The sequence below is a fragment of the Pogona vitticeps genome, chromosome 2, assembly GCF_051106095.1.
Source record: "Pogona vitticeps strain Pit_001003342236 chromosome 2, PviZW2.1, whole genome shotgun sequence".
Classification (NCBI taxonomy): Eukaryota; Metazoa; Chordata; class Lepidosauria; order Squamata; family Agamidae; genus Pogona; species Pogona vitticeps.
The window spans coordinates 174,671,300-174,696,687 of record NC_135784.1 but is presented as its reverse complement, the minus strand read 5'-3'; the positions used below and the strand labels follow the sequence as shown (position 1 = coordinate 174,696,687).

The window sequence follows — 25,388 nt, the reverse complement described above, 5'->3', positions numbered from 1 at the left end:
AACCGCCCCTCTCTCCACTCCCAAACTCCAAATTCCCAAAAATCCTCTGTCTCCCCCTCCTACAGAGACTCTTATATCTGGTGACCCTGCCTCTCCAGCACTCTCATTGGTACATGCAGATAGCCCATCAGTGTTCATGACCTGGGCGGACGCCACATCCCTCCCCCCTAATAAGTTTGTGATACTAGGGGGGGCTGATAAGTATTGAGCCTTTCCCAGAAAAAAATTGAGCTAGGGAGCTATACATTGCAGGGTGTATTGGCCAATTTGTCTGTATTCAATGGTGCAAAATCAACTACTGTACCTAAGATTTTAACTTATCTTTCATGTTCAGATCCAAAGTGAACATGGCAATACCTTCAGAAAAGTTCAATGTGGAAGAGCATAGGACCACAATCAAGTTCCTTAAGTTCCTGTTTCTCCAAGGGAAAGGTGCAGAGCAGATCCATGATGAAATGTCACAAACTATGGACCTTCATATGCAACAGTTAAATGTTGGGTTGTCAGTTTTAGAACTGGCCATTTTAGTGTTGAAAGTGAGAAACACAGTGGAAAGCCTGTTTCTGTCTCTGTGCCTGCAAATGTGAAAACCATCCATGACATGATCATGGAGGACCGCTGAATACCAGCCAAAAGTATTGCTATATATAGTATATGAGAATATCATGTGAGAGAGTTGGTGCCATTATCCACAACGACTTGGAAATGAGAAAGCTGGCAGCAAAGTGCATCCTCAAACTTTTGACAACCGAACCAAAGAGGAAACGTGTGGAGTCATTGGTGGCTGTTTTGGAACATTTTGCAAGAATTGAGTCAGATTTCCTGGGCAAACTGGTAACTGGTGATGAGATATGGATCTATTGTTATGATCCTGAGACAAAGAAACAATTTAAAGAATGGAGGCACAGTGGTTCCCCCAGGCCAAAGAAGTTCTGAGTGCAAAGGAAAGCAATGACAAACCTAGACAGCATCTTAAAAAGCAGAGACATCACCTTGCCGACAAAGGTCCGCATAGTCAAAGCTATAGTTTTTCCAGTAGCAATGTATGGAAGTGAGAGGTGGACCATAAAGAAGGCTGACCGCTGAAGAATTGATGCTTTTGTATTGTGGTGCTGGGGGAGACTCTTGAGAGTCCCCTGGACTGCAAAGAGAATAAACCTATCCATTTTGAAGGAAATCAACCCTGAGTGCTCACTGGAAGGACAGATCCTGAAGCTGAGGCTCCAATCCTTTGGCCATCTCATGAGAGGAGAAGACTCCCTGGAAAAGACTCTGATGTTGGGAAAGTCTGAAGGCAAGTGGAGAAGGGGACGTCAGAGGACAAGATGGTTAGACAGTGTCATCGAAGCTACCAATATGAATTTGATCAAACTCCGGGAGGCAGTGGAAGATGGGAGGGTTCAGAGCTCTGGATTTTTAGCTAGCCACTTGGTCTTGTAAATGCTGAGGTAAATGGTTTCTCTTGAGTAGGTATTTTCCCTGTCTTAGGATTCTCCAGATCTGGGTTCGGAAGCCCCTAAACTAAATCTTCCACAAGACTCTAACGGGTAACCACAGATCCTAACACCTCGTAGCTAGGAATACCTTGAAACTCACGCCCATTCAATTTTTTACCGGATTGTTTCCTATCCCACTGCTGTGCCACCAATTTGTCACGTTCCTGCCTGTCATCAAGCAAAGGGCACAAGCTAAGTGTCATGTCGCTGCCACCAGTTGATTACATCAACATTATTATTAATGATAGAGGTTCTGGCAATGTGTCATTTTAAAAAGACCCAAATAGACGTTGTTTATTATTACAGGTGAAAGTACAGTTGACGTTATTAACTCTTAACAAAACACCTGACTTCATCCACCCTCAACCGCCAACCCTCTCTCCACTTCCAAACTCCAGATTCCCCAAAATCCTCCGTCTCCCCCTTCTGCAGACTCTTATATCTGGTGACTCTGCCTCCCCAGCACTCTCATTGGTATTTGCAGATAGTCCATTAATATTCATGACCTGGGCAGACGCCACACCCACGCTGCCCTTTGGAAAGCTCAAGGCTTCCCTTGGGCTGATGGAAAACCTCTCAAGATGGCATTCCACTTGGAGCACCTTATGGCTGCCCTGCTCCTCCCTTCCAAGGTAGCTATCCTACATTGTAAGGGCCATTACCTGGGGCAATCGTCTGGCCGATCAGTGTGCCCAACAAGCAGCACAAATGAAAAGGGAGGAAGGTACCACTGTACAGGCGGCCCTTGTTCCGGCTGCCCCAGAAGACTATATGCCTAACCTATATGGTATTAAGGACACCCTCTACCCGGAGGACAGTTGGAAAAATAGATGGTGGAAAGAAAATGATAAAATCCAACTTCTGAAGCACTCCTACCACACGTAATCTGCCAGATGCACTATAGCTCACACATGGCAGTCAGGATGCTATACAAATGGTTGAAAAAGCGGTTCAAATGGGGTCTCAACAGGTTTGGATATAGACACCAGAGGCTCACGAGTTGCAAAGTCAAAACTGGGTTTTATTGGAACATTGAACAACAGGTTTTTGGTTTCTAACTCTACTCCATTGTCTCTCGTGACCAGCGGGGCCCACGAGGGCATCCAAACGTCCTTGTTAAATGGATTAAACTCAGAGTCATTCCAGGGACCCTTGGTAAAGGGATTATTGTCATCCACGTCCAAAGAGTCCATTCCTGGGTCTCTTAGTGGTATGGTCTCCTCATCTCTCCCCTCGGGGTCGAAGGGGGTCCTCATCTCTTTGTAAGGGAGCCCACGGTCCGGCCAGAACCCTCTCCGCCGGGCTTCCTCCAGCCTCCATGCTCTTCTCTCTTTCTTCTCTCTCCACCGCTTCCTTCTCCTCTCTCAATCTCCGGCGCCATTCACACGCCTCTGATTCCCCCCAATATGAGGGTCGAGGGGGCAGACTTCTTCTTCTATAGTCTGCCTCCTCCCTGGGAACCCGGACCTGGGAACCTCCTCCCTGGGAACTCGCACTTCCTGGTCCAGGGATCTTCCACCCATATTAACTTCCAACTCCCGGGTATATCGTCCCTTGTCCCTTTTACATCCCCAGTTCGTGCCTCCATGGTGGCTCTGCCCCTTTCTTCTTTCCCTGCTGTTTCCTCTCCAGTCTGAGTGGCTATGCTTACTTTAGCCATCCCTAGTTCTAGTTCCCTGGTGTCCACTCCCCACTGTACCGTCGCGACAGGTGATGTAAGCGAGTCTGTTTGCACCTCCTGTTCTTTCTTAAGGGAGGACGACACTCTGGCGAGGGCTTCAACTCCCTCGCCTCGGGTCTCACAGCGGTATGTAAACAACGGCATGAGATAGACGTGCAAAAATGTCAGGCTCACATGTCCCATCTGCCTTAGAAATAATCCAAAAGGGGACAGAGCGTGCCCACTGGACCCATTTGTAGTGCACAATATCCGCAGTAACAAGGAGATTTCACTGAGATGCTGAAACAAGGAGCAAAATGCAACCTCCTGGTGTTTGTAGATCTGTTCAGTGGGTGTCTGAGGTGTTTCGTAGGTGAACCCTGGCAGAAATGTTGGGTCCCTCCAGGGTATGCCAATCAATAAGACAAAGAGGAGATCCTTTAACTGTTTCTTTATTCAGCTGAGCAGAGCAACAGGGCAGCACACCAACAGCACGCAGGCAGTGGGTAGCACAGGTGATGGTTGTATATCTTCTCTTATCTCCTCTTGTGATTGGAACATCTGTCTCTTTATTGCCCACATCCTTCTTCCTGTAAATGTTTTGCAATAAAGTCGTGCCCTGCTTAATGATTACCCCATATAACGAAGAATCCGCTTCACCACGATGTTTTTGTGATCGCAATTGCGATAGCAAAACAATGTTTTAATGGTTTTTTTTTTTGCTTTGCGGCGATCGGTTCCCTGCTTCGGGAACCAATTCTTCGCATTACTGATAGATAGGGGGTTCTGATATAACATATACGAAGTACTGGCTTTACAATTTAAGATAACACATGCTATTTGATTCACTTGTACTTACACTGGTAATCATGCCCTGTACCTGTAGCTGAAATATGATTTCACTATTTCCTTACTATAATGCTATTCTATATGCATTTTTTGTATCTGTATTTATATGTATTCTCTATAGCCAATGTATTTCGTGTCCTCATTTCTCTCTTGGTGCTCCTGGCCCATCCCACTTGGCACTCACATAGACATTCCTACATTATCACACAGATAACATTCACAGTGCTTCAGGCAAAAGACTGCAACATGTTTCTAACTACAAAATGGTTCACTCAAATTCACAAACTTGTCATTACTACGATCAAAACAGCTGATCGTCGGGTTTTCAAAATGGCTGCCAGCTGCTCAAAATGGCTCCCCGCTGTTTTTAGGAGGCATTTTTCGCAAGACAGGCACCCGAAAATGGCCGCCCTATGGAGGATCTTTGCTGGACGCTGAGGTATTCAGCCAATTGGAATGCATTGAACGGTTTTCAATGCATTTCAGTGGGCTATTTCGCTTTACGACGTTTTTGCTCTACAGCGATTTCACTGCAATGAATTAACGTAGTCAAGCGAGGCACCACTGTATGTATAATTCCCTGACACAAGCAGTTGTACAGAAGCAAGATAGCAATAGTTAAGCTAAATGGGTCAGGAGCAAAATGGCAGTGGTTAGGCTAACTGTTATACCTAGGTTTCTGCAATGAGGAGACCGTTCAGTAATGTCCCTTCCTACTTTATCTCCTCTCCTTCTCCTGCTTCTACCTTTTCCCTTGTCTTTTTTCCCCCTCCTCCTCCATCTTTCCCGCCTTTTCTAACTGTTCTTTTAGCTCTTGTATCCCAGTTCTTCCCCCTAGGCCCCCTTGAGGGCATCCTCTGTAGTGTTTTTTGAGAGAGCTGCCAGCCCATAGGCCCCCTTCACTCTCTGATTCCTTTGTGGGAATGGGCCTCCTGGCTCACACAAGACACATCCTGTTTCACACCTCCTTTTGGTCAAAGTAATTCCCTAAGGTCAAAGTGAATTTCCAGTATTGCACACCTAACCGACTTCGAAGAGTTTCCTTTGAAAGATGCGTGTTCTAGAGTTCTCAAAGACAACCCAGGATTCCAGAGGTTTAAAAAACGGTCTTTAAATGGAGGGAGGCATCGGGAGGAAGGGGAGTCTGTCAGTTACAGAGGCCGGGATGCTCAAGAGAGAAGGGAGCAAATGAAATCGGCTCCTGACGATGGAAAAAGAGGTCCAGGGCAAAACAAGCAGTGAGTGTTCGTGAGTATTGTGGAAGCCATCATGGGAGACCATGGCAGTTAGAACAGTTAGAAAATTAGCATATTATCCTGTTGCATATGACCGACTGCCTGTTCCATGTTTTATCCTTTTTAAAGTTTGATTGCAGTTCATTAGCTTAACTATCCTTACTCTCTTTTTGATTTAATAAAGTTTCCTTTTAAAATAGATGTTTTGTCTGAAATTTTTTTTTTTTGGCAGAGAGCCTTGGTTTAAAACCAAATTCACCAGCCAGACCAACTCGATCACATCTACTTGGCAATTGCCCTAGAGCATGTGCAGAGTGTGAAGGAATTTTTACAAGGTTACAGAGTGGTAGAATATACCAGATGGGCGGGATATAAATTGAATAAATAAATATGCAAATAAATAAATAAACAAATAAGATTTATTCGAAAAGAGAGGGATGGAGGCAGTTCTACCTGAAGCAATGTGAAAATGGGTAGAGTGGGAACTCTACAGCAGTGTGCCTTTGACATACTTTGATGCCCACCAGATTCCCCCCCCCCAATTGGCAGAAGGGTGCCCCTCCACTAACTCCCATATTGCCACATAAATAAATACTCAATAAATACTGTGCAACCATTCATCTCCAGGAAGTGGCTTGAGAAAGGTGGGTCTCAGACTTACTGAGGCCCCTATTATTGTTGGTGCAGTGGCCCCCGGTCTGATGGTGACAGACCAGGTGGCCCCCTTTTCTGGCATGGTGGCTCTATGTGGTGGTCAGGAAGTGTGTTGGGGCATGATGGGAGGCTGACACAGGTTGGGGAGGTGTGTATGTGTGAGTCAACTTTTTATGTTTTCCAGTTTCGTTTAGGGGGACTTAAGAATTACACATGGATTTTGAGCTACATAGGGGGTCTAGTGGCCCTAACCCCAGCGTTGTTGAAGGGAGAAGAGTTGTAGTCATGGTAGATGATTAAGGACTTGTGGGAGGCAATAAATCTCTTTGGTCTCTGCTCTTACCTTCTTCAGGCCTCTAAGGCGCCACTGGTCTTTGAGGCCTAGTGACTTCATATCTTTGGAACAAGTAGGCATAAGGACTAGAAATTTCCTGCTCTCAAGGGAAATCTACACAATGTTCTCAGGATGCGAAATTTTATATCTATGTTGCCATTTTGTCTGTTCATCATGTTAATGGCAGTTGGTCTGATTCCCCACCCCCACCCCCTTTCTTGCTCTCCGTTGTCTGCATTCCAGCTCTGTGATATGTTTGGCCATTTCAGGTGGTATTGAGCAGGGGTCCCCGACCTTTTTCACCCCGCAGACTGGCTGGGGAAGACGGGGCAGCCCCTGTGCTTGTGCGCATGTGCGAACGAGCACGCTGGTGCACATGCTAAAACAATGGCACAGCACTTGTGCGTGCGCGCGCTTGTGCACATGCACAAACGGTGGCATGGCGCTCGCATGGGCACGCTGGAGCGCGCGTGAGGGTGCAAACAAGGTAAAGGCTGCTTGTCGATCATACTTCGCTAACTGGATAAGCAAAGCTTCAAATCAGGCGGAAATATTCCGTATAGACCTATCTGGAATTGGTCCGGGTAGGCCTCCTCTTTGTTTTTCACCGGACCAATTCGTAGCATTTTTAAAATCACCTGTGTGAGCCAGGAGGTGAGGCTGAGGAGCCTGACACCGAGAGAGGCCAGGAAGGAAAATATACGAAACCGGGCCTTCTCGGCGGTGGCGTCTCGCCTTTGGAACAATCCCCCTCCTGAGATCCGCGCCGCCCCCACTTTGGGCACTTTTAAAAGTCAATTAAAAACATGGCTATACATTCAGGCCTTCCCTCCAGTTAATATCTGACTTTTCTGTTTATTCTCTCCTTATGTATTTTCTATTCTATCATATTGTGTTTATTACAGTATGATTTATGTAAAATTTTGTATTTTTTGTATTATTTCACTGTTTTTACTATATTGGAAGCCACCTAGAGTGGTCTTTTAGACCAGATGGGTGGGATATAAACCAAATAAATAAATACTGTAAATAATAAATAAACAAGCTGTGCGGGGGTGAGTGCATGCGGGGGGTGGGAGGTCTGTGTTCGCGACCTGGTTTGGCTGAGGCCATGGACTGGCACTGGTCCATGGACCGGGGATTGGGGGACCTCTGGTATTGAGGATATTTTGTTTGGTACCATAGCTACATGCAACCTCTCTGTTTCGCACTTTCCTCCCACAGTGTTCATCTCATAGTCTCTCCTTCCTTGGCTTGGCAACATGACCGAGGGCTGGGTGGATTGCCCTTCACTAGGGCCTGGCTGGCAGCGCCGCGAAGTCTTGCGAAAAAATGGAACGAGACCTGGACAATCTGACACCTATTACATGAGGTAATGCTCTCCCTCCCCCCATATGTGTGTTTAAATCTGGAAAAAGTGCCCAACAATGCATGGGAGGAGGACTTCAGATGCCTCCAAAAGACTCTATTTAGCATCATCCATGGTAAGTGATTGTGGGAGTTGTCTTTGAAAACATTTTGAAGGTTCTTATCCTTGGAAGGGATGTGGTGGTGTTGTGGGTTCAACTGCAGAAGCCTCTATGCTGCAGGGTCAGAAGACCCGCCATCGTAAGATTGAATCCACACGATGGAGTGAGCTCCTGTTGCTTGTCCCAGCTCCTGCCAACCTAGCAATTCGAAAACATGCAAATGTAAGTAGATAAATAGGTACCACCTCGGTGGGAAAGTAATGGCGTTCCGTGTCTAGTTGTGCAGGCCACGTGACCATGGAAACTGTCTTCGGACAAAACGCTGGCTCTATGGCTTGGAAACGGGCATGAGCACTGTGCTCTAGATTTGGACACGACTGGACTAAATGTCAAGGGGAACCTTTACCTTTATCCTTGGTGTAAGATGTAGGAAGAATTCCTCTGTCCCATTAAGTCTCATCCCGGATAAGGGGGTTGGCTGTCACCTCCTTCCTGACTTGTCTAGTAGTCTTTGGGAAGAAAAAGGCATTTTGGCTTTTATGGCTATTTGGAAACAACTGAAGAAACACTGAGATACGTTTGATGAACACTTTTTAATTTTCCTTTTCTGCTTACCTTTTCCTTTCCCACTTAACACAAGAAAACAAAATTGTTGCTTCTGCTATCCAAATATTTCCTTGTTCCACTCTTAGAAATATACAATGCTGACTACTATTGCTTATTATTGTTCTTGTTTGTCTCATTTTCCTCCTTTTTGCATGCCCGTTCTTTCGAAGTGTTTTGTCTTTTTAAATTGCTTGGTGTACCACTTGAATTTAATACATTTAGTAATTAATTGTTTACCACTTACCTTTAGACCTAATTTCTCCTCAGCCTAGAATACACTAACTACTGCCCGCTGTCTGCTACAAATAATCAGTAGTATGGACATAATGCAAGTATACTCTATTGGGTTGTTGTAGGAATTACTAAGAGAATATAATTATAAGGGAAAATGTGGCATAAATGTCATATATTTTGCTTGTCACTGAAGCCTGATGGGTTACTGTACTATTTATTATTCTTACAGCATGTTTTTGAGCCCAGATTGCACCCTACAATTTAAAACACCCAAAGTGCAGCATAATTAGGGACATGTTGGTAAACATGATGCACAATCTCTTATTGCCCTTTGCATTTGGTGATTATATTCCTGGCTGTTCTTCTGATCAAAAGGAATTTGAGTGGACTTAGAAACTGGCTGATAGTAAAAATGCCGATCCACTGAAGTATTATTATCAGCATTACCATTACTCTTCTTTTGTGGGTGAAACATTTGGCCGAACAACTGCCTTCCCATGCGTGGGAAACATGTGTATCGGGAGATTTAGAATCATCTTGTAACGTTCCCAGATTAGATGTTTCTGGCGGGAAAGCTTGGTTTCAGTAGAAAGGGAAAACAAAGTAAAAGCACCGGTCTTTCCCAATATACATCTTAAGCATTTGTAAACTTCCAGATGTTATCTCTTTAAGGGCTCTGGGAGTGTGGGAAAGATAGATTTGGAAACCGAATTGAATCTTGCAGCAGGTGACTTTATGTTTATATTCCTTGGGAGGGACAGGACGATAACTTTGCTTATGACTTTGCAAGATAGTGGTTGCCACAGGGGGAGTTGTATTTGTCTGGCCAATTTTTGTGTGTGTGTATTTAGACTGGTGAAACAATAATGTTACAACTTTTAGAGGCAAATTGAGATTCAAATTGAAAATCATAATAGGCATGATTTGTTTCATTCTGGCCAGAAAGGTCAGTGAGTTAATTTTTGCAGAGCCAGAGGTCAGAAGTTTACTTCCTTATTGTGTTTCCTGGGAGTAGAGGCAGCCTGTGTGGCCTTGGGCAAGCTTCACAGTCTCAGAGCATTGCCCAGGAGGAGGGAATGGTAAACCTGAATACTTTATACCTAAAAAAGCCTGGAAAGGATTATTTTAAATCAGAATTGATTTGATGTCATATAGTTATATTCTGCTTATTCTTTGTTACATGCTGCATCACATGAGTCAATGCAACACATAATATGCAACACATAATGTCTACGATGATCACTGTTATACGAGCATTAACTATGGTCTTTGCTGTAGGTTTATTATAAAATGGGCATTGACCGGCAGAATATTTTTGTTGATATAAATGTCACTGCTCATAATTGCTTATTCAAAATCTGATATCAAGCTACTATACCAGTTCCAACCAAAGGTACTGTGTGTCTGTTTAAATCCTCAACACTTCACTCTTTTCATTTTGGGAAATGGGCTGTGTGTCCATGAAAGCTTGTGCTATAACAGTTAGTTTAAAAGGTGTGGCGTTCCTCTTTATTGTTTTGCTTTTCAGAGTATTAGATACCCCCCTCCTTCATCCAAAATACTCCTACTTAGCTAAAATACAGTTTTTAGCTTATATCTGCCACCAGTAAACCAACCTACCTACCTTCCTTCCTTCCTTCCTTCCTTCCTTCCTTCCTTCCTTCCTTCCTTCCTTCCTTCCTTCCTTTCTTTCTTTCTTTCTTTCTTTCTTTCTTTCTTTCTTTCTTTCTTTCTTTCTTTCTTTCTTTCTTTCTTTCTTTCTTTCTTTCTTTCCTCATTAGTGCATTCACTATTCTGAATGCTTTATATAGATTAAAACAAATAATAACAATAATAATGCATAAAATGAGCAATTAATATATTAATAATATATTTAATGAGCAACCTTTAGTCTACTTCTTGACAATCATGGCAGTGACTAGATAGGCGGGATATAAATTGAATAAATAAATAAATAAATAAATAAATAAATAAATAAATAAATAAATAAATAAATAAATAAATAAATAAATAAATAAATAAATAAATAAGTCTTGTAATAACAGGTGGGAAGCTTTCTCAGAAGACAAAAAGCTCCCTTGTGGCGGCAACTTTTAGAATGTAAGCATAATTCTTTTGGATCAAACCAGAGGGGCTCCTTATTCCAGCATTTTATTCACATAGTGTTCAGCCAGGTGCCTCTGACGAAAGTTGGCCTCCGAGATGTAAGGGCACTGTCTTGCTTGCGTTGCTGTAGAGCAGGTGTAGGGAGCTGCTCCACCTCTGAGCCTGGAGGTTATAAATATCTATCATGACAAACAGCCATTGGTAAATGGTGGATAACTCAGTGAATTTGTTCAATTCCTCTTTTTAAAATGGTGCACATTGGTTGGCATCTTCTGAAGTAATGAAGTAAATCCCATGTGTTCTGTACAAAAATGTAGCTCCTTTCTTGGACTGTCTTCAGTGTTTGAATCCAGGTGCTTATAAGAAAAGGATTAAAAAACGCCTCTGTACATTTTTTAACACACTGCATAGTTTTATATGTTTCTTTCATTTCCCTGACCTTAAAAAAGAAGGTCCATGACCCCCCATCTCATTTGTGATATGAGAGAGTTTCCTTGGCACCTTCCCAGGGAAGAATTCTTAATTTCAATGTGATTTCCTGAAAAAACTAATTGTTTCATCTCTTCATGTAGCCCCAGAGGAGAGAAGATCCGCAGCAGAGTGGAACTGACAAGGTTGCTGGGGTGCTCACGGGATCTGAGAGACTTTGATTTCAAGAAGGGGATTTTTCTTGATCCAAGTGCTGAGGTACCTGTCTAAACTGCTGGATAGCTCAGTGGTTTAGGTCTCTGGCTGCGGAGCCAGAAGTTGGAAGTTCGATCCTTCACTGTGCCTCCTTGAGAGGGGCTGGATTTGATGATCTATAGGTCCCTTCCAGCTCTGTAGTTCTATTCTTCTTCTTCTTCTTCTTCTTCTTCTTCTTCTTCTTCTTCTTCTTCTTCTTCTTCTTCTTCTTCTTATTCTTATTCTTATTCTTATTCTTATTCTTATTCTTATTCTTATTCTTATTCTTATTATTAGTGTTCTAATGACAGCTTTGTAGAAATTAATCAACTACTATGTCTTGTGGTCAGATTTGCAATCTACAGCAGGTGTCCAGCTATCTCTTTTTGGAATTAATCCTACACTTCATGTGTTTTAAAAAGGGTTTCAGAGGGAGAACCAGGCAGGCTTACCTTCATTTACCTTTTGTGTGTGTTTTATTTGCAGTCTTTCCTTCCTGTATACTTAGAACTCAGATTGATGTATGCCATTTCATCCTCATCAAAGGCCCGTGAAACAGAATAGGCCATGAGATAGCAACTGCTCAATTTTCATCATCATCTTCATTAAGTTTATTTTTATGTTGCTTTCTATGAAAAAGAAAGTGGTTTACAGTAATATAAAGAAAAGTTACATTTTATAAAAAACAGTGATATTTGCTGGTAATTCAACAACAATTAATTTAATTCAACAGCAACTTAAATAATCATGCAGTGAGCAGACCCACGATTATCCCATGAGTTTTTCATGCTTGGATGTGATGTTTTCTGTCGCTACCTGCTGGCCTGGGCCACTGATGGTGAAATCCTGCCCAGCATTGCTGTGAGCCTTAGATTGGGAGGTGATCCCTTAGGTGAGAGACCTATATTGTTGCTTTTAAAAAAGTCTTCCACTGGAGTCAGCTTGTGTGATAGATCCCCCACTCCATAAACCCAGAGTTAGTTAATGAGTGGATTGTGCACAATCTCTTTAGAAGCTGGAACCTAATTGCCTTTTCCTATGATTGCTTTCTCCTGCTACAGCCCCCAGCTCCGCCACCCCTCCCACCTGCTGGAGGAAGCCACTGGAGGGTGAGTGTGCACATGCAGCCTACTTAGGCTGGAACTCTGTTAGATTTACTTGTCAGTATGGTATCTAGAACCATCTTGGGGAGGGGGAGGAAGGCTATCAACATGGTATTTCCCCTTCTTTTTATTTGTGCTGCAGGGGGTCTACTTTTATGTAATGGGGCGGAAGTTTCCCATGGTGAACAACCTTGGGAAATGAATCCTTGGTGATGTGCTTTAAAGCTTCCAATGCAAGATCTTCATTGTGATGTAATTTCCTAGAGGCAAGGCCAAACAGACCATCCTAGAAGGTTAAATAAGGCATACAGTATTCTCAAACATAGATCGGTTGCCCTGTGTTGTACTTATAAATCAGATTGGTTAAAAAAAAGTGCTGAGAGAGATACTTCTCAGTCATAACTCTTGGTAAATCATGGACTCTAATCCACCATAACCACCTACAACACACTGATTTTGTTTGATTTTGGAATCTCAGCAGGGTTGTTTCCAGTTAATACTTGGATGAGAAACCAACAAGGAATGCTGAGATGCTGCCTGAAACACCAGGCAGCCATGGCTGCCTTTTCATGTTAACAAGGAATGTTGGCAAGTTTTTGAATCCCGAATCCCAAGGCTGAGTCTGAATCATTGATACAGAGTCCCAAGTCCGAGTCCCTATTTAAAAAACAAGCTTTTTTTCTCCAGAAAAAAGGGAGGGGTGGGTGAATGGGTTCTGAGTTGTTTAGTCAAGTCTGAGTCATGGAAAAACAAAAAACAAAACTAAGTCAAGTCTGAGTCAAGTTACCGGGAGCGACTTAGGTCTCTGACTTGACAGCTAGTCCCACAACTCGAGTCCCTGTTCCTGATGCTAACAACATTGTGCTAGATGGACCTGACTTGAATTTAAGGCAACTTCCTTTCACAGTGTTCTTTGAGTACACAGCTTTAAAAGGAATCTGAGGTTACATGCTGCAAAAAATGGTATATCAGTTTGCTTGATGTTGAGGTTATGAGAGTGGCAGTGGCAGCTAGTCAGTTTGGGCCTATCACTTGAGTCTCGTGCAGCAAAATTCAAGCGGTAGGAGGCAATGCCATAAAACAGCCTGGTGAGCGATTTCCCCAGGACCAAGGCTCTAGGGCAGGCTTGCCCAACCTGCGGCCCAGGTTGGCTCGTAATGTGGCCCAGTGCAATTTTTTTTTTAAAGAAATTCCAAAGTTTCAAGTTACACTGCCGGCGCTTGCGGCCGGAATGCGGCCGGAGCACATCACAATGGTAGGGGGGAGAGAGGGAAGGAAAGAAGGAGCGGGAGGGGAGAGGGGGGTTGCGTGACTGCATTGCGCCACCCCCATAAATAGGTGGACCCCCTCCCGGCCCCATAAAGCCACTAGAGTCGAAGCTGGCAGCCTCTGCTGTCTGAGATTGCAGCTGCCGGTAAGCGCGCTTGGAGCGAGGCTGCGGAGGACGGCTAGGGCTGCCCCCCCCCTGCGGCCCAAACCAAATTTATGTGCAGCCCAAACCAAATTTTCATCTTCTAATGTGGCCCAGGGAAGGTGAAAGGTTGGACACCCCTGCTCTAGGGGAAACAGAAAGGGGGTGGAAAAGGCCAGGTTGTTCTGTGCCTGCTTTCTTTCCACGCTGCATACGGTTTCAAACCTTTATTAGGAAAAGCGAAGCCTTTTGTCTGTTTGTCTAAGCATCGCACAGAGGAAGAAGGAGAAGCAGCAGCATGCACTGCATCTAGAAATGGTCCTTCCTAGGGAATTTGCAGACTGCTGCTTAGAAGAGAAAGCATCTGAACACTGGGAAATACATTGTCACTTGTTGAGTCACCTGGAGCAGGTTTTTGACAACATTGTATGTATTCTTGCCTCAGCCCCACATCAAAAAGAGTCGGAAAAGGCACCCTCCATCTCTGGCAGCAGCCCCTCCTCTGCCGAAAAAACCTCCCGACTTGAAAGTATTGGAGGAGCCTCCAGACCGAGACCTTCCAGACCAGAAGCCTCTCAAGCTGAAGCTGGAGTTGCCAATGGAGGAGGCCCCTCTCAGTGTTCTGACCGAGCAGCAGGAACCTCCAGCTCCAGCCGATCAGCCGGCGCCAAAGCCCCGCAAGCGTCGCCGCCGGAATCATCTCCCGCCCATCCTTGCACCAGGAAGTGGGGGAGAAGCCACAGTACAAGAGACCAATCCAGAGGAAACTGTAGCGTAAGCATATCATTGGCTCCTTTTCTGCAGTAGAGAGTTAGTTTCTCTTGGTAAGCTTCAGGGTCAATGCTGGAGGTCCACCAAACAATTTGAAGAAGTAGATGGTTTGCCAAGGTCTGATTGCCACATTTGAAAACTTTTTCTAAACTACACAAATCTTTTGCTGTGCCTCAGAAGTTTTGGAGGTGTGCCTTGGAGGTTTCTGTCTCGGTTTGGACACCAAAGGCCCAAGCATCATTTTGGTGGGGCTCAAACACAGAGATAAGAGTCTGTGGTATAGTGCTAGATAAGATCTGAGTTCAGAGACCTGCTTGGTCATGAAAACTCATGGGGGAGTGGTGGTGGTAAACCATTCCTTGAACATGTTATACACCTTTCAAACCTTTTTTGGGATTGCCGTACATCAGAGGTGACTTGGCAGCATGTAACAACAATAGCAACTGTTTATAATGTGACCTTCCTTGTAAATGCATACTGCAATGCCATTCCATGCATATTGTTTCCTGAGTTATGAAAGGCATTCTCTTTTCAATCTAAAATTGCATTTCTTGCAGTTTTGAAATCACACTCTGGTTCACAAGGGTTTTCTTGCCATGCCCTATAAAATCTCTGCCTCTGTTGCTACTTTTGTTGAACATAACAAAAATGTTAGTTTATATACAGTGGTGCCTCGCATAGCGAGGTTAATTGGTTCCAAAAAAAACATCGCTATGGGAAAACATCGTTAAGTGAAACGTGTTTTCCCATAGAGATGCATTGAAAACCGGATAATCCGTTCCAATAGGAATGGATTATCCGGTTTTCTCCCCCACTATCGGGCGCAGCCCTTTGGGAGAAGCCTCGGGGGAGGGGGGGAAGACAGCATCGGCTCCTGCCTTCTCCCCCACCACCTGGCTTCTCCCAAAGGGCTGCCCTGACTGTGCTTGCAGCAGCGGAAGAGGTGCCCGGTGCTGCAAGCACAGTCGGCCATGCCTCCCACCCTTCTCAAGCCGCAGGAGGTGGGTGGTGGGTGGGAGGCATAGCCGGACTCCTTGGCAGGCACCGCGGCTCGGATCCGATCTGAGCCGCGGTGCCTGCCGAGGAGTCCGGCTATGCCTCCCACCCCCACCCCCACCTCCTTCGGCTTGAGAAGGGTGGGAGGCATGGCCGGACTCCTCGCCTGGAGAAAGCCCTTTGAGAGCTTGGAAGGCTCTCAGCGGCAGCGGGGACAGGGTAGGGGGTGTCCGAATGACTTCCAGGCGAAGCACTGGAAGCCATTCGGAACCCCCCTGCCCCCGCCGCCGCTTGGATCCAGCCCCCGGCCGGTTCCCCTTGCATGGTCTGATCCGACCATGCAAGGGGAACCGGCTGGGGGCCGGATCTAAGCTCCTACCGCCGCCGCCGCCGCTTGGATCCGGCCCCCGGCCGGTTCCCCTTGCTTGGTCTGATCTGACCAAGTAAGGGGAACCGGCCGGGGGGGCGAATCCAAGCGGCGGCGGCGGTAGGGGCTTTGATCCGGCCCCCGGCCGGTTCCCCTTGCTTGGTCAGATCTGACCATGCAAGGGGAACCGGCTGGGGGCCGGATCAAAGCTCCTACCGCTGCCGCCGCCGCTTGGATCCGGCCCCCGGCCGGTTCCCCTTGCACGGTCGGATCCGACCATGCAAGGGGAACCGGCCGGGGGGCGGTTCCAAGCAGCGGCGGTGGCGGTGGGGCTTGGATCCGCCTCCCGGCCGGTTACCCCATTCATGGCCGGACTCCTGAGAGTCCGACCATGGAAGGAGAACCGGCCGGGGGGCAGATCCTAGCCCCGGATGCCTGATAGGCATCCGGACCCCTGCCGCCGTGGCTTGGATCCGCGTGGCGGCCGGCTACCCCATCCATGGTCGGACTCCTGAGAGTCCGACCATGACGGGGGTAGCCGGCCGCGGGGCGGATACAAGCGGCGGCGGCGGGGGTCCGGATGCCTTTTAGGCATCTGAAGGGGAATCCCGGCGGTGGCCTCGGAAGGACCCTTCGGAAGGGTCCTTCCGAGGCTACCGCTGGCATTTTCCCCCAGCTGAGCAGCGTGGCTCCCGCTCAGCTAGGGGAAAATGCCCCCTCCGAAGGGGAATCCCGGCGGTGGCCTTGGAACGACCCTTCGGAAGGGTCCTTCCGAGGCTACCGCCGGCATTTTCCCCCAGCTGAGCAGCGGGGCTCCCGCTCAGCTAGGGGAAAATGCCCCCTCCGAAGGGGAATCCCGGCGGTGGCCTTGGAACGACCCTTCGGAAGGGTCCTTCCGAGGCTACCGCCGGCATTTTCCCCCAGCTGAGCAGCGGGAGCGGTCCTTTGGAGGCTCCCGCCACTCAGCTGGGGGAAAATGGGGCCCATGGGGAAAACATCGCAAAGCGATTTTTCCCCATAGGCAACATCGCAAAGCGATGGCAAAAGAGATTGCTTTTTTGCCATCGCTATGCGAATTCATCGTTAACCGGGGCACTCGTTAAACAAGGCACCACTGTATTTTTAACTCAGACAGGCTTTTGGCAACTGACCAGTTGCTGAAAAATAGGCTTGTGACCAGGGGAATGCCGTGTCTTCTGTTGTGGCATGTTTTAAGTTTGTTTTTAGATCTTAGGGTTAGGTGCACAAACACTCTTTCTTTAGAGAAGGGCATGGGCTAGCGACTCACTGTTGATTATGTTGATTGCATTTTTCTAGTGTCTCTTCCAGTTGGCTCCAGCAAATCCCATGAGCTCTGAATTAAAGGCAAATAGTTATGTGCCGTCAAGTCAGAACAGACTTATAGTGAGCCTAATAGGGCTGTCAAGGAAAGTGAGATACTTAAGGAGAGGCTTTATCAGTTCCACACCCACAGTGAGCTCCTATGACTGAGCAGGGGATTCAAATCCTGGTCTCCAAAATCCTAGTCTGGCACTCTATCTGCTACACCACACTGATACCTAGAAGGTAAATAAATGTGGAGAAATCCATTTTCAGAGATGTCATTCAGCATATCCTACAATTTAGCCTTACGCTGGCTTAAATCTGGTTGTGCAAATTATGCCACGTAAGGCCGAAGATATCATCATAATCTGTGGGGACTTTTTGGAAATAACAGCATTCCAATCCGGCCCTCCCCAAAGGTCCCAAGGCTCCAGTAGAATCTGTTTTGTTGTGGGGAAGCTGTTGAGGGCTGTAGGTTTGTTGGGTTGCTTGCTTGTTCGTTGGTTTGCTTGTTTGTTGATCATCATCATAATAAAGGGAAGTTGGTTCTGCTTAGCATATAGTGGAGATAATCCTTTCCCTTCCCTGATCTGTTTAATGATCTTGAAGGCAATAGCTAGCTAGCTCGCTTGCTAGCTTGCTTGCTTGCTTGCTTGCTTGCTTGCTTGCTTGCTTACTTACTTACTTACTTACTTACTTACTTACCTGCCTACATGTCTACATTTCTCGTATCCTGCCCAACTAGTAGCAGAGCCACTACCCTGGATGGCTAACAGACCAACATCAAAATAACACAGTAATAGGAATAGAAACAACAACAACAACATTCAGAAAATACAGGGAAAAAATCATAACATTGTGCTTCCCTTGGATGTTGAGGTAGAGGATGAAATCTTTCATTTCTGAAAGTTGCAGTTGCTGATAAAATTATCCTGGTGGTGATTTTTTGGAATGAACGGCTTCCCCCACATCCTTCGGTTTTCCATAATGATGAAAGGGTAACTATGGGAGCCTCAGGACCTTGTCATTGGTGGTGAGGATTGGCATTTTTTTTAAAAAAATATTTATGTGGCATAACTTCTGGCAACAAGATTTTAGCCAATATTTCCTTGTCACAGAGGGTTGCAATCTGGGCTCCCCGCTGCCCACCTGATGTTAGGGCTCTGTGTGTACCTACTCTGTCCATCAGGAGGATTCATCTGCAGTCTTCTGTTAAACAGGAGTCAGTGTTGAACACGTTCAAAATGCATTGGGTACTGTCCTTTGCAATTTAGCTCCCAGTTTGGAGTTCCAAAACCAGCCCACTGTTGCCAAGAAGGGGCCTGCCTTGGTGGCCTTCCCTATTCTGGACCATTAGAAGCAGAGCCTGCCGAGATGATATTATGTTTCAGGTAGATCAGATGGAGGAATTCAGTCCCTGATTGTACCTGGGTCCTGAGATATTAGGACTTTATACTGTAGAATTCCTTCCACTGTCAGCAAGTGAACAGTATTGTTCTGTGCCTGAAGACAGATTTAATGAATGAGGGGTTTTTTGTCATTTTCAATTCTTCTCCCTTTTTCTGTTCCAGATGCTGTGCCAGCTGTCAGGTTCAGTTCCCAGGTGTGATGCTTCCAACCCAGAGACGCTGCCGGTGGCTCTGTCCAGATTGCAGAGGTGGGTATTGTGGTGGCAAGATTAGGCATGAGTTTTTATTCAGGTGCTTAGTATTCCAGGTATTCATTTACTTCCACCATAGTCTACATTCTGTTGTCTTTTCCTATTCCAACTTTCTGCTTCTCTTTAAACACTTAATTTGGGACAGTTCTTTTAGGCCTTTCTTCCACATACAGGAGAGAGAAACAGAAGACACAACCCCAGTCTAAGGTGGTAAAAGAACAGAGGTGTCACAGAGGATCGATCCTTTGTCTTCATAGCTGAGAACAGTAGGATTCTACTTGCTAAGAATGCTAGTGAGATGAAATGTGGCCTTGTCCCGTTTATTTCTTCTTTGTGGTCTCTGTGGTTCACACCAATGGGTTTTCCCGCTCCTGCGTGGAGATCTTCAGATCATTCCAGAGCCTTAGGCAAAAACAGTTAATGCCCACTCTCCCCCCTGTGCATGCTCTACCTCACCGCTTATCTTCAGTTCCTTTAGCTACCACTGAGGAAACACCTTCGGGGCGTCTAGAGTCTTCATACAACAGTTTCTTTGTTTCTGCTTACCTTTTTTTATGTTACCTGTTTCATTTTTTTTTTTGGGGTCTTCTTTCATCTACCTCTTTGTTGTTGTCCTTCTCCCCTTTAAAAAAATTGTTCCAATTTGTTTTTCTGTGACCCAGCGGGCCCTTATAAAAAGTGTGTCCCCTATAACAACAAGACACTCCTATTAGACAGACACTCTAGGTGCCTCTATTGTTTGGATGAAGATCAGACACACAACTTCCAGATTTGTAAAAAAAATGTACGAAAGACACAATTAAGAATCAGCGGTCTAGACTGTGGTCCTACTTGTGGGAAAGGTCCCTTCAAGCTGTTGATACGGTCTTGAAATTCCAGACCACAACATCGCTTTCTTCCATTTTAATTTGTAAAATACCATCTGAACAGTTCTTAATGGAGACTGTTCAGTCAGAAACGGTATCAGCCAAAACGGTAGATCATCCAGCCCCACAACAGCTGGAACCTCCACAACAGCTACTTGCTGCCATCACTGAGAACAGGCTGTCTGTGTCCAAAGCCAACTCTAAATTGACCTCGGTTTCAACAGAAAACCACTGGTACCAACAATAGCTAACCTAAGAAGGCAAGAACCAAAACTCCAAAAATATACCATCAATCTCTTTCTCAAACTCCATCATGGCACTTGCCTTAAGCCAAGGTTCACTCTAAGTGGGACATGTGTGTGTGTGTGTGTGTGCCTTTCCCTGCCTCTGCGCAACTTGTCTCCCCCCACCTTGCAGTGATTGTGTTAGGTTCCAGTTATGATGTGTGGGGGAGTCGTGCAGGTGTGCAGGAGCAAAGTCACGCATGTGCGAGGTGGAGCCCCACCCAGTGGAGTTGAAAGTTCTACCCAGGCCAAGAATGGCACATCCCACCAACCTATTTTGACTTTCACAGGGTACAGAGAGGGAAGCATGCAGGCGCTCCCCAAGAGCCAGCTGATGTTAGTTCCTTATGCTCATCGATATGGGATAATAAGGGGACTCAGCATCATGCTCACTGGATGTCAGAAGGCATCGACAGATGTCAGAGCATTCTGTCTGCTGCGATTCCAGATTGGCATTGAAATCCCCAGTCCTGGCATCAAAATGGGCAAATCACAACAATAACTGCCTGCCTGCTGGAATAGACTTGGCATTGAGGAGCAAGAACAGGGGCAACCTCTAAGTCTCTGATCCTGACAACTCAGGCTAGATCAGTTTCAACAGCATCCTCAGATTTTGAGTCACCAACACCAATCTTTTCTAGCCATTACAAAATAGTATTACAAAACCACCATGGACAATACCACTGTAATGTACTACATAAACAGACAGGGAGGTACATACTCGTCTCTTCGCTTCCTTACAGTCCATCTATGGAAGTGATGTGTCCAGAATCATATTCTCTATTATCTATATACAAAGCAGGGGAGGACAACCAGTAAGCCAGTCATCTGAGCAGATGGAATTCTTAGATTCATGAGTGCCCCCCGAGCTGTATCTGAGAACTTTTGCATCTTCTGGAGTCATCTGACTCTCAATCCCTTTGCAACCAAATCCAACGAGAAACACCACACTTTCTGCTCATGGGCCAATTATGGTTATGGGTCTGTTGAAGATCCTTTCACAATCAAGAGGACAAAGAGGCCACTATATACTACTATATACCACAAAGTGGTACTACCCACCACTTAATAGTAAAACTTTGTCAACAAAGAGCCTACGTGATTTTCATTGCTCCATAGTGACCACTTTAAACCTGATTTGGAACCTTAAGCTCATGGCATCAGACAATTACCACCCACCAATAACACCGGATCTGATAATGCAGAACAGAGCATTAGTTTATCATCTAGACTTAGCCAGACTGAAACTGATGGCCTGGAGAATTTTCCATTGCTGAAAATAATTATATTGGAATCCAGAAAACCATCCACAAGATGTTACTATAGTTGCAAGTGGAGCAAATTAGTTCTTTATGCTAAGTCATTAAGTGAACCTTTTTTGCAGCCCCCATTATACTTTGTCTTATTCTTCTTGGTGAAGTTAAAGCAGAGTGGCCTTTGTATTCATCTATTAAAGTCTATTTGCTGGCAGTAGTTGCATACCAACCCTCAGATGTGCCAGCATCTCAACTCTTTGTAAACCTACCTCTGTGTGAGTCACAGAGACAATGAAGAAGATGGAGAGGTTGCTTACCCATAACTGTAATTCTTTGAGTGGTCATCTGTGAATTCACATGCCACACTTCATCTTCTCCTCAGTCCGTCATGCAACTCCTGTTTTTATTTCAGTGAATGACGGGGAAATGAGGATAAGCAGTGAGGTGGAGAGCATGTTCAGTGGTGAGAGTGGGTGTTCACATTTTTTCCTAAGCCTTGGGAAGGTTCTGAAGAGGTCTACACAGGAGTGGAAAAAACCATTCACAGATGAACACTCGAAGAACTACAGTTGCTGATAGGTAACCTGTCCTTATTCATTTACTGTATTGTTCTTGTTTAGTCATTTAGTTGTGTCTGACTCTTTGTGACCCCACGGACCAGAGCACGCCAGGCCCTCCTGTCTTCCACTGCCTCCTGTCTTGCACTGGTCAGATTCATGTTGGTTGCTTCGATGACACTGTCCAACCATCTCGTCCTCTGTCGTTCCCTTCTCCTTTTGCCTTCACATTTTGCCAACATCAGGGTCTTTTCCAGGGAGTTTTCTCTTCTCTAAAGTACTGGAGCCTCAGCTTCAGGATCTGTCCTTCCAGTGAGCACTCAAGGTTGATTTCCTTAAGAATGGATAGGTTTGATCTCCTTGCAGTCCAGGGGACTCTCAAGAGCCTCCTTCAGCACCACAACTCAAAAGCATCAATTCTTTGGCGGTCAGCTTTCTTTATGGTCCAGCTCTCGCTTATCTCCTTTCACCTGTAGAGAGCTCAAGGATCTCCTCCTTCCCATTTTGGGAAGAGCAGTGAGAGACAGAAGATTCAAGGTTCAACCCTTGGCTGACTCACCGTTCTGTCAGACCTTGCTGGGAGGCTCTCAGTATGACCTCCCTTACAAGCCAACCTAAAGGCAGGCTTGCAGGGCAAATCACAGAAGCTTATATGTGTTTATACCTGACAAAGGTTTTCTAGAGTCATCATAGTTGCCAATATCCCTTTAAAGGGTTAACAGCACAATGAAATTAAACAGAGACAAGCAGTTCAAAATTCATCTGGGTATCTTAGTATAAGTATTTTCCTTTGTTCTAATAATTCCAGGCAGTTCCAAAATTGTTATTTTCCAAGCTTTATCTACATTGCTTCTAGGTTCCATAATTCAAAAATAGCAAATCCAAAATATATTGAAGACAATCATACTGTTATAAGAAAAAGCTGTAGGTATTAAATACTTAAAACCCATTCTTGCAACTTGTGAAAAGTCACAGGTGTAGCTTTGTTTGAATCAAAAATCCAAAAATAAAATACAATCAAATATCAGAAGCAATGTTTTAAGTTACATTTTTGAAAATAGAGGAGCTTGTAACCTATATAGGCAGAGACTATATCTCTTGAATACTTCATTAAAAATAAAAGCATCGTGGTTTTAAAAGCCTTTAGAAGCCCTAAAAGCCATCTTGTAAAAGCATAGGAAAAAAGTCAAAGTTCTTAAAATAAGAATATATAAAATTGATTTTTTATTTTACCTTTTCTGCTATTGCTTATAAGCAGACAGAAAATCAATGCCGACATCCCACACATCTCCCAGTAAGCAAGTGATATGTATGTATTTATCCATTAGTTGTCCCCGTTTACTGTTTTCATATCTCTTGTGTTTGGACTGGAAGGCAAAACGGAGTAAGAGATTGTCAGATTGAATTGTGGTCAACAGTGTTTTCATGCCACAGAGGCTAAAAGCACTACACTTTTAGGCATTTTAGGTCTATGCCTATAACCCCTTATATTTGCTTTAATTCTTAAACAAAGTATCAAACTCTATTTTATACTAACAGCAATCCTGTGAAGTAGGACTGAGAGGGAGAAAATGATTGCCAAGATCACCCAGTGAATTTCATGTCTTAGTGGCAACTGGAACCTGGGTCTTCCAGATTCCAAAGTCTCCCTCGAGCCACTGCACCACACTGGCCCTGTTTGCGCGTGCTTCTTTCTGCTTATGCCCCTGCTTTTGCCTAGTAGAAGTAACTCCTTGACCTCTAGGAGTTTTGTCTAGGTCTGCACTCCTTCCAGTACTAAGGTTTCATCAGACACTGTCCCAAAGTACTCATGCTATGCTTGTTGCTGGTACTCTTAACAATAAATAGAAGGAAAAAAGTGATTCTCAGGAAGTTGCATGCCCTGCAGAAACTGGGTCCTGTACTTATTTAATGCACTACTGCAGGTACAGGATACATTTAATCCTGTGTTTACACTCTTCTCTTCCCTCTTTCTCAAAGTGTGATCAAAGAGACTTTTTAACGCAGATATAAACAATGAGCTGAGAGTTTGTCTGCCTGTGATAGATGTCTGACTGGAATTGAATGTAGCTGTACCACAGGATCCTTGTTTTCTTTCCTTCTTTTTGAAAAAAAAAAACCCTCTTTTCGTATAGACTGTGGTAAAGTATCGGCTCGTAACACAACGTCAAGTATATTGGGGAAATAACATAGAAAGAGGATTTGTGAAAAGAGTGCTGCATTAGGGGACATGGTCAAAGCTTGATGCCTTAGTTGGCCCATGAAGGCCAGGAGAGAACAGAATGCACCCCACTTCTCCCAGTGGCTTTGTGTTGCATCAGCCCCTTCTCTATAGCACCCAGGTCATCATGATGAGGGTGGTTTTCTAGTAATCCATGTATAGGTCTAGTTTTTCAGCACATTTTTTTTTGCTGAAAAAGCACCCCCCTCGGCTTATACTCGAGTCAGTGTCAAAATTATCTGTGCTCCCCTGCAGTGCGAGTGTTCTCTGGACTCCCCCACTAATCTATGGGCGCTTGCAGCCTCTGTGGGTTGTCCAATGACCCAAGCTAATTGCACTGCATTTCCGCTTCCAGGACAGGCACATCCTCCTCCTTCTGCATATTCTATGCATCCACCTTCCTCCTCCATCCTCTGTCTCCCTCCATCTTGTTACGTAGCAATAGAGCAGTAGATAAGCGCAGCATCCGGCATGAGTCCTCCCTCCACAGGCAGTGGTCTCGCAGCTCAGAAGGGCAGTATCTTCAAACACATTTAACCTACTGATGCCCCAATTAATGTAATTTTATTGGTATCTATTTTTATTTTCCAGTAGCTGCTGCATTTTCCACCCTCGGCTTATACTGAAGTCAATAATTTTCCCCATTTTTTTGTGGTAAAATTGGGTGTCTTGGCTTATATTCGGGTTGCTTATACTCGAGTATATATGGTGCATAAATATCAGTAGTGAGAGATTCTGCCCCTCATTGAAGACTTTTATTTGGAATTTGAAAGCCAGCATTGAGTTCCTGGACGGGGAGTCCAAAAGTTAGGAATGCCGTTTCCAGAAGAACGTTACCCCATGCTGTTTGCCATGGGTGTTATCTGATAAATGTTTTTAACTCGCTAGTTGTGTATGTGTATTTGTAGCTTAACATTATTTGATTTATTTACGATTGCTGTAAACCGCCCAGAATAGTGCACTAATGGGGCAGTATATAAATTTAATAAATACATACCTTCAGTTACAGAAGTCACAAGGCAGGCTTTTCCACCTGGATTTCAGAGGCTGAGAAATCCATGTAGGAGAAGGCCCTTTTATACCATGGAGCTCTGCAGCCTTCAGTGTTGCTGTACATCTTCTGTATTTCTCCCGTGGCTGGCAATCTTTGGTTTGCTGTGTTGTTTCAGTTAACTCCTGACATGCATGTCTGTTCTTCAGCTGCTGTCTTCAGGATTGTTGGACTGGACCAGTCCCCCTAGGCTTGTTATGTTGCGTGTTGGTTAGG

The 25,388-nt window shown here is 45.0% G+C and overlaps 1 protein-coding gene and 1 long non-coding RNA gene across 13 annotated transcripts in view; one reads left to right on the top strand and one right to left on the bottom strand.

Moving 5' to 3' along the window:
* LOC110081139 (methyl-CpG-binding domain protein 1) overlaps positions 1 to 25,388 on the top strand; it is an 83,722-nt gene that overhangs the window by 16,119 nt on the left and 42,215 nt on the right. For all 12 annotated transcript variants that reach the window (XM_020797604.3, XM_072991292.2, XM_072991293.2 and 9 more), the window contains exons 2-6: positions 7,453 to 7,600; positions 11,216 to 11,330; positions 12,368 to 12,415; positions 14,266 to 14,594; positions 18,849 to 18,934. In XM_020797604.3, the coding sequence (XP_020653263.3) occupies positions 7,491 to 7,600; positions 11,216 to 11,330; positions 12,368 to 12,415; positions 14,266 to 14,594; positions 18,849 to 18,934 (688 nt within the window). In that variant the 5' untranslated portion in view covers positions 7,453 to 7,490. The remainder of the gene's footprint in view (positions 1 to 7,452; positions 7,601 to 11,215; positions 11,331 to 12,367; positions 12,416 to 14,265; positions 14,595 to 18,848; positions 18,935 to 25,388) is intronic.
* Positions 8,233 to 25,224, bottom strand: LOC144587093 (uncharacterized). Its single transcript, XR_013542257.1, has 3 exons — positions 25,119 to 25,224; positions 23,134 to 23,267; positions 8,233 to 11,935 (listed from the first exon to the last, which is right to left on the bottom strand). It is a non-coding gene; the product is annotated as an uncharacterized LOC144587093 (long non-coding RNA).